General features: G+C 54.1%; 1 protein-coding gene across 1 annotated transcript in view; it reads right to left on the bottom strand.

The window, feature by feature from the left end:
- Positions 1–12644: 12644 nt before the first annotated feature.
- The window catches only part of CHCHD3 (coiled-coil-helix-coiled-coil-helix domain containing 3), a 287909-nt gene continuing 286881 nt past the window's right edge, over positions 12645–13672 (bottom strand). The window contains exon 9 of the mRNA XM_045288924.1: positions 12645–13289. Within this exon, the coding sequence (XP_045144859.1) occupies positions 13263–13289 (27 nt within the window). The 3' untranslated portion in view covers positions 12645–13262. The remainder of the gene's footprint in view (positions 13290–13672) is intronic.

Below are 13672 nucleotides of genomic sequence, written 5' to 3'. Positions count from 1 at the left end.
TGTTTTCAGTGCCTCGTCATCCTCCCACCACGGACAGCATTTGTGTGCCTTCAAGCTCTTGGTCTATAAAACAAAGACCTGCCAGGTGCTTCAAGTGACGCCCAGGTCCAAAGGAGTGGTCTGGAAGCCTGGCAGGGTCCCCTAGGTGAGGACGGAGACTGGGGCACCTGGACCCAAGTGTCTCCTTGAGGGGCCCACGAGGATGAGGGCATTGTCGCTTCTGAACTAAAGTCAGAGGGGGAGTGTTTGGGAGAAGTGGGAGTGGGGTGGAGGGGTTATATAAATAACCAGCTCTGTTTGGGACCCTCGAAGATGGTGGGCTAGCACAGTCCCAGATGAAACGTGGAGAGTTCTCAGAAGTGGCTTTCTCCTTTTCGGGTGCCATGGGGGAGGCTGCTGTGTGCTGTGGGCGGGCCGGCAGGCCGAGCTGATGAGATCCCAGGTGTCCCCCGGGTACTCTGTACCTGTGGGATGCAGCAATACCAGGCTCACAGCCAGATGCCAGTTTCCACCAGCTCCGCGCTCTCTTCCCAAATTGGCTTGCCTCAGAGGACCTCGGGAGCTCAGCAGGCATGCAGTGCTGGGAGCTTTATTTAGCAAGGCTGGGCTCTGTGCCCTGCACTCACAATCCACGTGGGGCCACCGGGTGTTGGCACCTGGGACCCCCTCAGAGGTGATGCCAGGGCTGATCCACTGCTTCCTGGGTGGGAGTTTGGAGGAGGGCGGGAGGTGTGACTCTTGGGGCCCAGGGAAAGCTAGGAAGGAAGTGGAGGGGGATTGGCGGACAGACCCTATTGAGCAAAATTAGCATCAGCACCCCTCACCCCTACCCCCCAAAGGGGCGGGGGGCAGAGGCTTCTCCAGTTTATTTTTCCTCTGCTTGAGATTTCAGTCGCTCGTTATTTCTGGTCCCTAACCCAAACCAAAGGAGTCCGGTGGCATAGTGGGTCCCACATTGGGTGACTAACCACAAGGTCCATAGTTCGAAACCACCAGTCACCTAGGGGCAAAACGATGAGGTTTTCTATTCTGGTAAACAATTACTGTTTCAGAAACCCACAGGGACAGTTCTACCCTGTCCTATAGGGTTGCCACGAGTTGGCATCGACACTATGGCAGTGAGTTTGACTTCTAACCCAAACCCAACCCACTGCATTCAACCCATTCTGGTTGAGAGTGACCCTACAGGTCAGAGGAGAGCTGCCCCATAGAGGCTCCAAGGCTGTCATTTCTACAGACACAGACAGCCACCACCTTCTCACACGGGGTGGCTGGTTGAGAGTTCAAACCACTGACCTTCCGGTACGCAGTAGAACACTTCATCTACGGTGCCACCAGGGTTCTGTCACAATCCCTGGGTGGGGAGAGTGGTCTATGCTTGACTGCTACAGATGGGTGGTTCACACTGATCCAGTGGCCCCGCCAGAGAAGGCCTGGCAATTTGTTCATCTAGATGCGGTGGAGGAAACCCACCGGGGCAGCTCCCCTCTGTCCTATAGGCTGTTGTGGCTCTTTAAGAAGTAGATCCTCCAAGCCTGTCTTCTGAGGAGGCCCCTCTAGCTGGGTTCTCTGCACAAAAGAGACACCCATCTCAAAGATCATTTAAGGAGAACATTTTTGAAGTCATCACAGAGACAAAGATGCATAAGCCCATGAGGGAGGCCATTAGCAAGAGGTCAAAATGGCACCCACGGGTGTGCTGAAATACGAAGCTTTACAAAAGGCCTGATCCAAGACCCAGAACAAAAAATCATATCATTGTGAATGAGGAAGAGTGCGGAGTGGAGACGCAAAGCCCATCTGTAGACAATTGGACACCCCCTTACTGAAGGGTCACAAGGAAGACACGAGTCAGTCAGGGTGCAGTATAGCACCAATGAAACACACAACTTTCCTTTAGTTCTTTAATGCTTCCTCTCCCCACTATCATGACCACAATTCTACCTTACAAATCTGGCTAGACCAGAGGATCTACACTGCTACCGATACGAGCTGGAAACAAGGAATCCAGGACAGGTAAACCCCTCAGGACCAATAATGAGAGTAGCCATACCAGGAGGATAAGGGGAAGGTAGGGGGAGGAAGGGGGAATCAATCACAACGATCTACCACAGGGCGGACAACAGAAAAGTGGGTGAAGGGAGACATCGGCCAGTGTAAGACATGAAAAAATATTAACAATTTATAACTTATCAAGGGTCCATGAGGGAGGGATGGGAAAAAATGAGGAGCTGATACCAAGGGCTCAAGTAGAAAGAAAATGTTTTGAAATTGATGATGGCATCGAATGTACAAATGTGCTTGATACAATGGATGGATGGATGGATTGTGATAAGAGCTGTATGAATCCCCAATAAAATAACTGTATAAAAAAGTAATTAAATAAAAAGGGCCTGGGAGGACACAGGAAACAGTCACACATTCATAGCAGGTGGCAGATGAATGCCTCTCAGTGAGAGGGGACCTATAGGAGCAGGGAGAGGGCCGGGACTAGGACACGTACATTGTTAGATCCCAAGGGTTCCAAAGTTGGCCCAGAGCAGTGAGGACAAGATCGATAGGGCATGACCCATGACTGAGAGCCCCCCTCCTGTCCCCAGTATGCTGACCTCCCTCAGTGCCAACCCCAGTCCAGCTCCTAAAAAAGCCTGCTTCTCCCAGGGCTGGTTTGAGACAGGTGGAGGCAATCTACTTTCTGAGACCCTCTGCCTGAGGACAAGCTGATCTATGCCCCTGGTTAATGATCAGAAAGGATTCAATGGAGGCTTCATCTATTGGGGGACCCTGCAAAAGGAGTTGGGGCCGTCCCTGGCATCCAGAGCCTTATGCAAAGTGGGGTGCTCAGAATTTAAGTTCAAATACCGTTCCAGTGGTCCAACTCATCACTATCTGTGCTACCTAGGGAAGTCTTCAGCTTTATTCCCAACTACACAATCCGAGTCGCAGCGGCCCTCGCGGGGGCTTCCCAGACTCAAAAGCTTACAGGAGTGGCCAGCCTCATCCCTCTGCCGAGGAGCAGCGTGGGGGTTTGAACTTGAGTAGCACAATGCTCACCTCATAGCACCACTAGGGCTCTAGAGATAATGCCACGTGGCTTTTCAATCTGGTGGTACTGGTTTGCAATGTGTGGAGGCCACACCAGCTATGTGAGCAGCCACACCGATCCACTTCCGGTCACAACAGGGCCTTGAAAATGCTGGCTCTGTGGTGGGTGCAGGGTGGCTTCCTGTTGTGGCCCCTCTGCGGCTCCATGCTGAGTGATGCAGCCGAGCACGGTCCACGGTACTGGCCTTGTGGCCCTGCACTTTCCACAGTGCACTCACTGACGCCACTGACCCCCGTCTGCTGTCTGTTCTGTGCTGGCTTGTAGTTCTTTGTATATTCTGGATGCAATTCCTTTTTTGGTCAGATGTTGAGTAAAAAAATCTCTCTTGCTCGTAAGTCTTGTCCTTTCATTCTCTTCACGGTGTCTTGGTGAACAGAATTTCGTAATTTCAAAGTCAGGCAATTTCCTTTGGGCGTTTATATACCATATTTAAGAATTCTTCCCTTACGCTGGGTTCATGAAGCTATCCATCCACATTGTATTCTAGAAGTTTGCCCTCTTTACTGTGTCATTGAAGTTTGGGTATTTTTAAAGAGGGGAGTGAGGTAGGCTCATTTCCATCTTAAAAAACAAACAAACATCATCTTTCCTCTGTTGATTACTTTTTTAGATGATTTCCTCTCCTTTGGTTGTCAAGGTCACCTTGGTCAAAAACCAACCAACTGCACACGAATAGGTCTTTCTGGACTCTGTACCACCGGTCTGGTCCCTGTCACATTCTCTTTCTTATTGCAACTTGTTAATGAGTCTAGCACAGCAAGAGCCATTGGGTTCTCCTTCATAAGTGGCTTCGATCTTCCTTCATTTATTCTCAAAGCGAATTCCCTTTACCCTCTGCGACTTAAAAAAATCTTTTGAAATCATTTCAAACACAAAAGGTTTAAGAAGAGTACAAAAAACGCCTCCCCCACCCCAACCCCTCCAACCATACGAGACTATGTTGCTAGCATAACGCCACATTGCCCCCAAATACTTTAGGAGGCAACACCTCCAAAGGAAGCTAGTCTCTCACGTAACAACCGTATGACCATCAAAGAACGTAGCAGTGATGGCTTCTCTAATCTAGAGAGGGTCAGCGCACACGAGGAAGCCTGTCAAGGTGAGTGTCGCAGCCAACAGTGGCTCCAACCTTACAGTGATTGGGAGCCTGGGACCAGGCAGGGTAGGTTTCGTTCCCTGTGTACACACGGTCACTGCGTCAGGACTGGCTCAGCAGTATTAAACACCCACCACCCACAGACCCCATTCACAGTTTGCCCATTGTCTTCAGGATGTCCTGTAGTACAATATGGATTCCGTTCACACTCGATCTAGTTAAGTTCTGGGTAAACAAACGGTGGTCCCCCCCCCATACACCAGAAGATGATTCAGCAATGAAAAGAAACGGAGTGAACAGAGACTCTTAAAGTACCACCACTCATCAACCTTGATCAATTGTTTATTAGGGTGCTGACAAGGGCCGTGTCCCAGCTTGGGCCTGTGATAGCCTGCGCTGGTCCTCTTTTGATGTCATCTTGCATTTGACCTGCCCTAGCGCTGATCAGAAAAGCAAAGTGCTCAGCAGCCTGAGATCAGCCGCTGCTCCCCGAAGTAGTTCCTTTTACTGGAGGGTGGTGGTTAGAGACTAAGGACTGGACCCCTGGAGTGCTCACTGCTGCTGAGATGTCCCTCTGTGTAAGCACCAGACAGACCGGCATGTGGCTCTCTAGGGTATTGTTGAGTTGGCTAGTTGAGTTCTCTCGCTGTTGAGTTGGCTCTGATTCATGGACACCTGATACACCACCCAACTAAAGGTTGACCAGTCCTCTGCCATCTCCATGGTCACTGGTATAATTAAAGGATGAGTTCGCATCCGCAGGTTCATTTTCATTCACTTCCTTTCCAGGTGCTCTATCATCCCATCTGAAGGAACCAGTCTCCCGCATATGTACTAGATCGGTGTCCTGGGTTTGATCGACATTCCCACTGCTACGGCTTCTATTCCCCACCCTGACCCCAACCCCGGCTCCCACCGATGCTATCATCCACCTCACGTCACAACCTCCCCCCCGCCCCCCAAAGGTACCTTCCTCACCCCGAGTGGGCGCGGCTACCTCTGGGCCACCACCGATCGCATCCCCTCCTTCCGGCTTAGATGCCTACACTGCTGGGCCCCACCTAATGGCTTCTGGACTGAATTATTCAGGAGGGAGAGGCATGGAGAGAGGAAGGCACTCAGCTACCTTGAGGAATGACGAGGGAACATTTCCTTGGGACTTTCCCCCAGAACAGCCCTTGGCAGACAGTGATCTCATCCTTCCAGCAAGCCCACCAGCCTACCCCCCTCTACACGCAACCCTCCCTTCTCCCCAGCCACAACACACAAGCTGTCCCTGCTCAAACACCTTGCAGGGAAATGACCCTTGTTCTCGTAATTTCTACTGGCAGGCCTATCAGTCATGACACCTCTGATCTTAATAGGACCCCCTCCCCAAGACCCAACATCACTTCTAGTGACTTCCCTCCTTCTGCTCGCCCTTTCAGCACGTCTCAGTGCGTCCAAAACTTTCCCAAAGCCTTTCTTTTCTCAAGCCTGTCAGGACCAGCCAACCTTTCCCCTTCACCATTCACTGAAATGGCTCTCGCCGAGGGGCCCTCATGCCGCCACCGCCGTTGGCTCATTTGGAGCTCATCTCCCTGGAATTCTTGAAACTTTCTTCCCTTTGCCTCCATGTCTCCCTTGGTTGGCCTGCCCTGCCCCCCTGCCATTCCTTCTTATCCCTGTTGACTGCCTCCTCTTCCCATTTCTCCATACGGGAGAGCAGCAGGGCCAACCCCTCTCGTTCTTCACTCTCCATCCATCCCTGGTGCTTACTCCCAGTGCCATCGCGTCTCCCATCCCCCCAGGGGTGACTCAGAGTCTTCGCTTCAGCCCAGATGTACACAAGGTGGTTTCGAAATGTTCATGGACCAATTCCGTGAGCTTTCCACTCTATTTTTCCATGAACATTTTGAACCCGCCCGCCCCTCATATCTGTATATTTAAGGGCCAGCGCAGCATCTGTACTTGAATTGTAATGTATCGACCTTGGCATGATCAAAACTGGACCCTTGATGCCTGCCCACACCAACCGGCAGATCTTGCTGGTATCAGCATCTCCACCACAGTGAGGGGTGCCGCCTATCAGCTCATTTCTCAGACACAGGTTGGCATTTCTTCACCTGCTTCCTCTCTCATACCCAGGCCCAATGCTATGCTTTTGTCAGTGCGGCCTTTGTCCATACATCTAGGTCTGGTGATGCTCCAGCGTCTCCACCTTTTGCTTAGATTCGTGCAGCAGCTTCCCGATTTTTCTCCCGGTGTCTGCTTTATCTCACTGTTTCCGTGAACTCTTCACACAGGGCGGCCAGTTTTCTTCAGAAAAGGTCAGTCGGATCAACTGATGCCCTGGGGCAACCCCCTCAAAGTTGAATGACTGACCAGACACTACAGGTCCTCCTGGTCTGGACTCTGCCTACCTCGTTGCACTCATGTCCCAACACCCCAAAGAGTTTTCTCTCTACTTGAGTCATGGTGACCTCCTTTCTGTTGTTTCCCCAACACACCAGGCTCGGTCCTACCCCAGGACCTTTGCATGGACCGCAACCTCAGCACGGAAAGCACTTGCCCAGGTCTTCCTAAGGCTGGTTCTCAGGATACTCCGAAGTCTGTCTTTCTTCCCCACCCAGTCCAACACAGCACACACCCTGAACCCCAAGCCCCTCTCCCGGAAAGTGCTCTCCCTTTGCCAGGCTTGGGTATTTCTATCTCGGAAGCCTTGGTGGAGCTGTTGGGTAAGCTGCTAACTGCAAGGTCAGTAGTTCAAACCCACCAACCGCTTGCTCCACAGAGAGAAAGGCTGCTCCCATAAAGACTGACAGACTCCGACACCCACATGGGCAGATCTGCTCTGTCCTCTGGGAGGTGGCATCGAACCAAGGGCAGTGAGCTTGGAGATGTGGGTTTTGTAATACTTGCCCTTCTGCTGATTGTCCAACCCTCTCCTCCCCAAATGGAAACTCTCTGGGGCCATCACCAAGCCCCTCACAGCCAGCACCCTGTCAGGTGCAGAGACCTGCTGGCTGATTTGGTGACCAGGGACAAGTGGCCGTGGCTGTAGCACGATGACTGGGGAGCTTTCAGGGTTTGAGGTGACTCAGCAGATGACAAGTCCCTCTCCCCCTAAGAGGGATATCGAAAGTGGCCCCAAGGACGCTGGACCATAACTTTTGATGTTCCTGAAACGTCATCACCTCACTGGTGAGTCAGCCCCGCTCTCTGCCTCGGCATCTTTCCAGCCTCTGGCACAGACTCACTTCCGGTGGGAGGAAGCCACCTTCTATCTCTGTCACTGCCGAGAGCTCTGGGTTTGGCACTCAGCACCTGAGGGAGGCTGCGTGTGGTTTGGGGCTCACAGGTGACACGTGGCTGGATGTGGTTTGGGGCTCACAGGTGACACGTGGCTGTTGCAAAGGTGCCTTCTGAATGGGGAGCAGACTGCTTACAGGTGCAGTCGGCCTCCGGAGCAGGCAAGGACATGCTGTCCCTCCAGCCCCAGGCAGACACTATCTTTGGGACCTGAGACTGGGCACAGGGTCCCTTTGAGAGACGCACAGCAACGCTGTGGTCTGATACTGACCGAGGGAGAGAGGGGTGCGGCCCGCGACCCAGTCTCAGGGGCAGCACCTCAGCAGGTGCCCAGGCTCTGGCCCGGGGAGGGCTGGCGTGGGGACCCAAAAGGGCGCCTACAGACTGAGTCCAGGGAGGAGAGGTCCCTGGGAATGTGCCATGGACCTCCAGTCTTCCTCATTTGCATTTAAAAGCCGTTGTGAAAATGCAATTTACTTGTCCTCTCTGCAGTAACAATGACCACAGCTCTGTGAGGATCCTCCAAGGGCAGGCAGCCAGGTGGTGGGGGGCGGGGAGGTGCGCCAGTGGTGCTTGGCTGTGTGGGACCCCTTTGAAGTGGCCGGAGGCCTGGCCTCATCAAATGCACTTCAAGGGCTGCCAGCACGTCATCACACGGAGCTGGGCCTGCCTTTCCAGCCCGAGTGGGCTTGATGGGAGGGAGTTTCCGGGACTGAGCTTAATACTTTCAATTTCCAGTTTCCATCTTCCTAAATTGAAGGGCACACCCAGGGTGACTGTATTTCCTGAGCGCAAATTGGATTTTGCTCACCGGACGGTCCCCTAAAACACAGGACATTGTCCGGAACTGACCGGGGGTGGAGGGTGGGGGGTCTGTTTGGAATGTTCTGAGTAACTGATGGGAGAGTGGAGGAAGCCTTTGATTGAGATGAAGACTTTTGCTCCCCCACCCACCCCCAAACGAAGTGACTTTTTCACGGACCAAGCAGCAATATTGAGGCTGGAAGCACCTGGAGAGATGGCACACAGGGACGTACAAACTTTCATCGCTTCCCTCAGCCAGCCGCCTGGAGGAAGGAGTGAATTAGGCGCTGGCCATTTTTCTCCCATAGCTAGGATTCACCCGCTATGGGGCTCTGGAGTTGATGGAACTAGAAGCTCCCGAAGCCGTCTGGGGCTCTGGCCACCATTCTTAGTGTAACAGCCCTTGGCAGGCGGGCAAGGGGCTCTCCTCTCAGGTAAGCAAGTCCTCGTTTTCTTCTGAGGGAGCCCTGATGTTGCTGGAACCTGGGCTGCGATCTGCATGGTCAGCAGTTCGAACCCACGAGCAGCTCCGAAGGACAAAAACTGGGCTTTCTACTCCTAGAAGCAGTTAGTCTGGCAACACCACAGAGGTGGCGCTTTGAGCCAGCGTGGCCTCGATGGCAGTGAGAGCTGCAATCGCTGAACCTGGGGGTGGAGGGGGGGTGGTCTACCCTGTCCCATAGGGACTCAGAGTCGGAATGAAGCCAAGGGCGGCGAGTTTGGTTTGACTTGTCAAACTCAACCCGCTATCTTCAGAAGGAGGTGTGAGGCCCCGCGAATCCATGGGAGAATCCTCAACTTGCCTGGAAGGGGGCCTGTGAATTCTAGCCACTCTACCTTGTGAACTGTGGTGCTGGTGAAGAATATCGAAACCACCACAGGTTTCTAGAACAATCCTGTCTTGGAAATGCAGCCCAGGGTGCTCCTTCGAAAGGGGATGGTAAGATTTCGTCTCAAGTACTTTAGACACACGTGTCGCCAGGGAGTGCATTGGTGAGAAAAAGGACAGGGAAGCAGTGGTGGTTTTTTGTAACCCTCAGGATGTACCCGCTCCTTCTTCAAGCGTAATGAGATTTTGTTGGGAAACCTTACCCCAGCCACCCTATAGTCTTGATCCTGCCCCCTCAGCCTTCTTTTTGTCTCTGAAACGCAAAGCAGGTTCGAAGGAACACAGTTCCCCGAGAGGTGGCCCAGCTGCTGTCTGAATGTGGTGTCCACTGAAGGACGCAGACTTTTTCAGGGAGGGGTGAAGAAAGATCGAAACAGTGCCTTCGTCAGTGGGTAGACTTGCATGCAGAAGATATCCACCCTCACATTCTCACAGATTTACTAGAGGACCGATGCTTTTATAACGCTTTACTCATCTTCCTATCTATCTCTTCTCCAAATGTACCAAACCAAACTCACTGCCACTGAGTCGGTCTACTCATCGTGACCCTGTGGGGCAGGGCAGCACTGGTACAGGACATGGGCCAATACAGACTTATGGGCTTGATCTGGACTGGGCCGGGATGTTGGATCGAAAGCTCTCTCTTCTGCACGTGTGAGTGTCTCTGGATTTGTTTCTCTAGTCCACCTCATCTAACACAATGGTCTAAAAGTAAAAAGAACTTCAAGCATAATACATGATTAACTAAGAAGTCCTAAATCCATGACAAATAAAACAATGTAGGAGGCTGGGGAAGAAAAGGAGGGGAATATCAGGAATCAGGGCCAAGGAGCCCGAGCTGGCCCCTGGGGACTCGGGGTCAGGCCCTTCAGCTCCTCTGCCAGCTCTGGAGCGCGCCCCACAGGCAGGTCGAGGCAATTGAGCAGACCGAAAGGGCAGGAGGAGTTGAAGGTGGGGGAGGCCGAGGGGGATGGAGAGAATAGCAGGAAACTTTGGGGAAATGGGGTGCAGTGAGAGAAAAGAATCTGAGCCACGAGTGCTTTTCGAGGCGATGAGTGCAAATCAGACCGGCTCCAACTCAAGACCGTTAGTTTCAATCCCAGAATCCTCACTGCCATCCTCACTGCCTTCCCCACGTGCCCGTGCGCCCTCCACCCCAATTAGTGGGTTTCTAGAAATGCAATCATACCTACCCAGGAGCCAGGCACTATCCGGCTCAGGTCCAGAGGCTCTCCCCGCCCAGGCCCAGGGCATTTGACAGCTTGTGCATTTCCAGGCAAACACGGCTGGGGGTGGCTGTCGGGAGGAACCTTGGTGGTTGACCAGCAGGCTGGTATCTGACTTTCAGTCACCCACAGTTGCTACCTGTGGGGTGACTAGCATTTGCTATTTCTGAAAAGCCATCCATCCCACTTGGCGAGCTTTTTGTGAGAAGTGACGGACTTCTGAGAGACCCTGGGGCTGGCTGACCACACTGTGCCTGTTGTGGCTCAACGGGCGCTTTTCCTGGGCAGTGCCATCTGATCAGCTCTCAGGGGACTTGGTTCCTCTTGGCTTCTGGCACGGTGGGCCTCAGCCACATGGGGTGGAGTCACGGAATGTGGCAATGAACTGTGAAAGGTTTCTGAATGTGTGCCCCCAAATTAACTCAAAATCAACCTTGTGGTGGATTTGAGGTGTTTCTGGGAGCTCTCAGCCCTGTTGCTAATGTTTTGTCCATCCCCCACCCCCACATTGGAGGGTCTCATTCCCGTGTGCCTCCTGCCAGTCAGGAGTCTTTCCAGTGGTCCCTGCCAGAGCCAACCACCTGGGCGGAGGGGTGGCAGTGGGCAGGGAGGTCTCAGCCTTTCATTTCTCCTGAAGTGCCACCCTATCCCTTACCCCCATCCCGCTATCAGGATGATGGGACTGAATGCCGAGTGCTGGGAGAGACAGGTACTGACCAAAGCAGGCTCTCCTCCCCGATTTCACCGGGCATACACCCTTCTCCACGGTGGCATCTCCCTGTCAAGAGATGAGCCTGGCATGCCGGGATGTGCCAAGCTCGAGGCTCTCCATTGCAAAACAAAGCCTAAAGGAAGGAATTTGTGAGCGCGCCGATTTACAAACACTCCAGCCAGCCACTGAGCAAACACTGCTTGCTGTGTACCCGCTCGCGCTCCCACGTGGCTCCCTGGGGGCCATCGTGAGCTGCCAAGCGCACTGCTGCTCGGCTCCTCCTGGCCCGGGGCTGTCACAGCAGCACCCGCCTCCACGGGGCCTCGCCTCACTCAGGGTGGGGAGCTGCGGCGCCCGGTCTATGGGTGCACCCCTCGATGTGCCGTAGGCTGCCATTCAAATGGAGCCAGTGTGGGCCTCTCTGAGAATACGACGGTACCCACGCCACGTGCACGGGTTGGTGGGAATGTTCCCATCCCAGGCTGGGTTCGCCCCAACTTCCTGTCAATAGAAGGTATCAGGCGTGTGGCGATACCGCCCACACGCCCACTGCCCCCAACGAATACCAACTGTCGGCAGCAACTCAATGGCAGTTGGTTTTTCCTGGGGGCAGTGGGCGAGTGGGCACTGTCTCCACATGCCTTCTGTTGAGAGGAAGCTGGGGTGAACTCAGCCTGTGAGGGGAACGCTCTAGTAAATACTGGGTTACAGCCAGTGGTGGTGCGGTGGTTAAGCACACGGCCGCTGAGGGAAAGGCTGGAGGTGCCACGGGAGAGAGGCGTGGCGGTCTGCCCCTGTCCTGCAGGGGTGACGTGACTCAGCAGGGACTCAGTGGCTCCTGAGATATGACACAGCAAGGACTATTGCATGAGCGGGCGCAGGGTGCTGGGCCCCTGGCTTCTGCACAGGAAAGCGGAGCAGCAGGCTCCCCCACTCCCCTCCTGTCGACAGTCGAAGGGATGGAGGTAGTTTGCCCAAGCTGTGGCGCCCTGACTTGTCCCAGGCCCCAGTGCGTATTCTTCCCTTCTTTCTAGCGAAGGGAAACGTGATGTTTTTGGAGAGCACCCCAGAACAGGTCCACAAATTCTGCCATCTCCCAGGTAGACCTTCCACACCCACGTGGATCCCTGGACTCCCAGGCAGGTGGGTGCTGGGGCCACAGTCACCACGAGGATGCTGGGCGGGCACTAGAAAGACGGAAAGCTCCGAGGGATGAAGGCTGGAGCATAACCATCCCCAGCGCTGCCGGGAGCCAGTTCACGGCCCAGACAGGACGATCTAACACTCCCCCACCCCACCCCCCACCCCCGCCAAAAGAGAGGCCCTGTGAAGAAGCTTTCTGGCACCTTCCCTCCGGGGGGGGCCCAGTCTAAGTCCCACTCGGCATGAGTGGCTTGGGCCAGGTGCAGCGGAGCCGTTTAAAGGATGTGGATGGCGTCGGCGCAAACGGATCGACTCAGTTTCCCAAGTGAAGCTGCCCACCGGCCGGAGGAAAAGGTGAGGCCTGGGGCTACAGCACGGTCTTTGTCAGAAAATACATTTATTCGTGATGCCGAGAGGGAGTCCAGAGGTCAGTATTCATGATGGCGAGGGCGTTGGGGGAAGGCTAGGCTGCCTTTCCAGTGATTAAATGAAAAAGAGGCCTTGTTTTACTTGTAATCATCAGCATGATTCCCGTGAAAGGACAGGTTCTTCCGCTTCTCTCTCCTCCCTCGGGAGATCCCCAGGACAGATAGAGCCGGAGCTCAGGCAGAATCCGCCCAAGAGGAGAGAAACGGAGAGAAAACCACTGGGCCACAACCTGGCTCATGGGCCGGGCTCGCCCCACGGCGGGCTGATGGGGGAGAAGGCTCGGGGTCAGCGGAAATGCACGGAACGCACCCTGAAGGAGACAAGCCCTCCTTCACCACCACCCAGGGGCGGTCCCAACACGCCAGCTGTCCCAGGGGGCCAGCCCGTCCCTGAGCTGGGCCTAGTCCGACTGGGATTGGTATCTGTTGAAGCTGTCCTCTGATGTCTTTCTTTAATGTTCTTTTTCAGTAAGCGGTTTTCTCATGGGGGGTTTGGGGGGGAAAGGGGGGACAATTCCACCTCTGGAATCCGAGTGGATGGAGTTCTGCTGGTTTCCGCCATGGGTTTTAGCCTCCCTTCTCCAGCAGGCTGCTCTGCAAGACAAACAGGAAGTGTTAAGCTCTGTCTAGGGATTTGCTGCACACGGCGGGACAGGGGAGGGCAGCCCCGGGGGTTCCTGAGACGGTCGCTCCTTATGGAAGCAGAAAGCCTCATCTGCCTCCCCAGAGAGGCTCGTGGGCTCAAACTGCTGACTGTGGGGTTTGCATCCAAAAGGGAAACCCGGTGGGCCCTGAGGGCTCCTTTTACCACCAGAAGAGGGGACAAAAGAAACAGTCACTGCTTAGCGCCTTCTGCACTGCTTCTCAAATATCCACCTTAATGTGCTTCCTGGTCTCAAACTATCACAACCCATGACAGACGCCACTGCATTCCAAGTCTCATCCCCCAACAGCCTCCTCACCAGCAGGCCAAGCTC

Source organism: Echinops telfairi, unplaced genomic scaffold (assembly GCF_000313985.2).
Source record: "Echinops telfairi isolate 266 unplaced genomic scaffold, ASM31398v2 ScPeMD7_23;HRSCAF=83, whole genome shotgun sequence".
NCBI lineage: Eukaryota > Metazoa > Chordata > Mammalia > Afrosoricida > Tenrecidae > Echinops > Echinops telfairi.
This window is presented reverse-complemented; position numbering and strand designations above follow the sequence as displayed.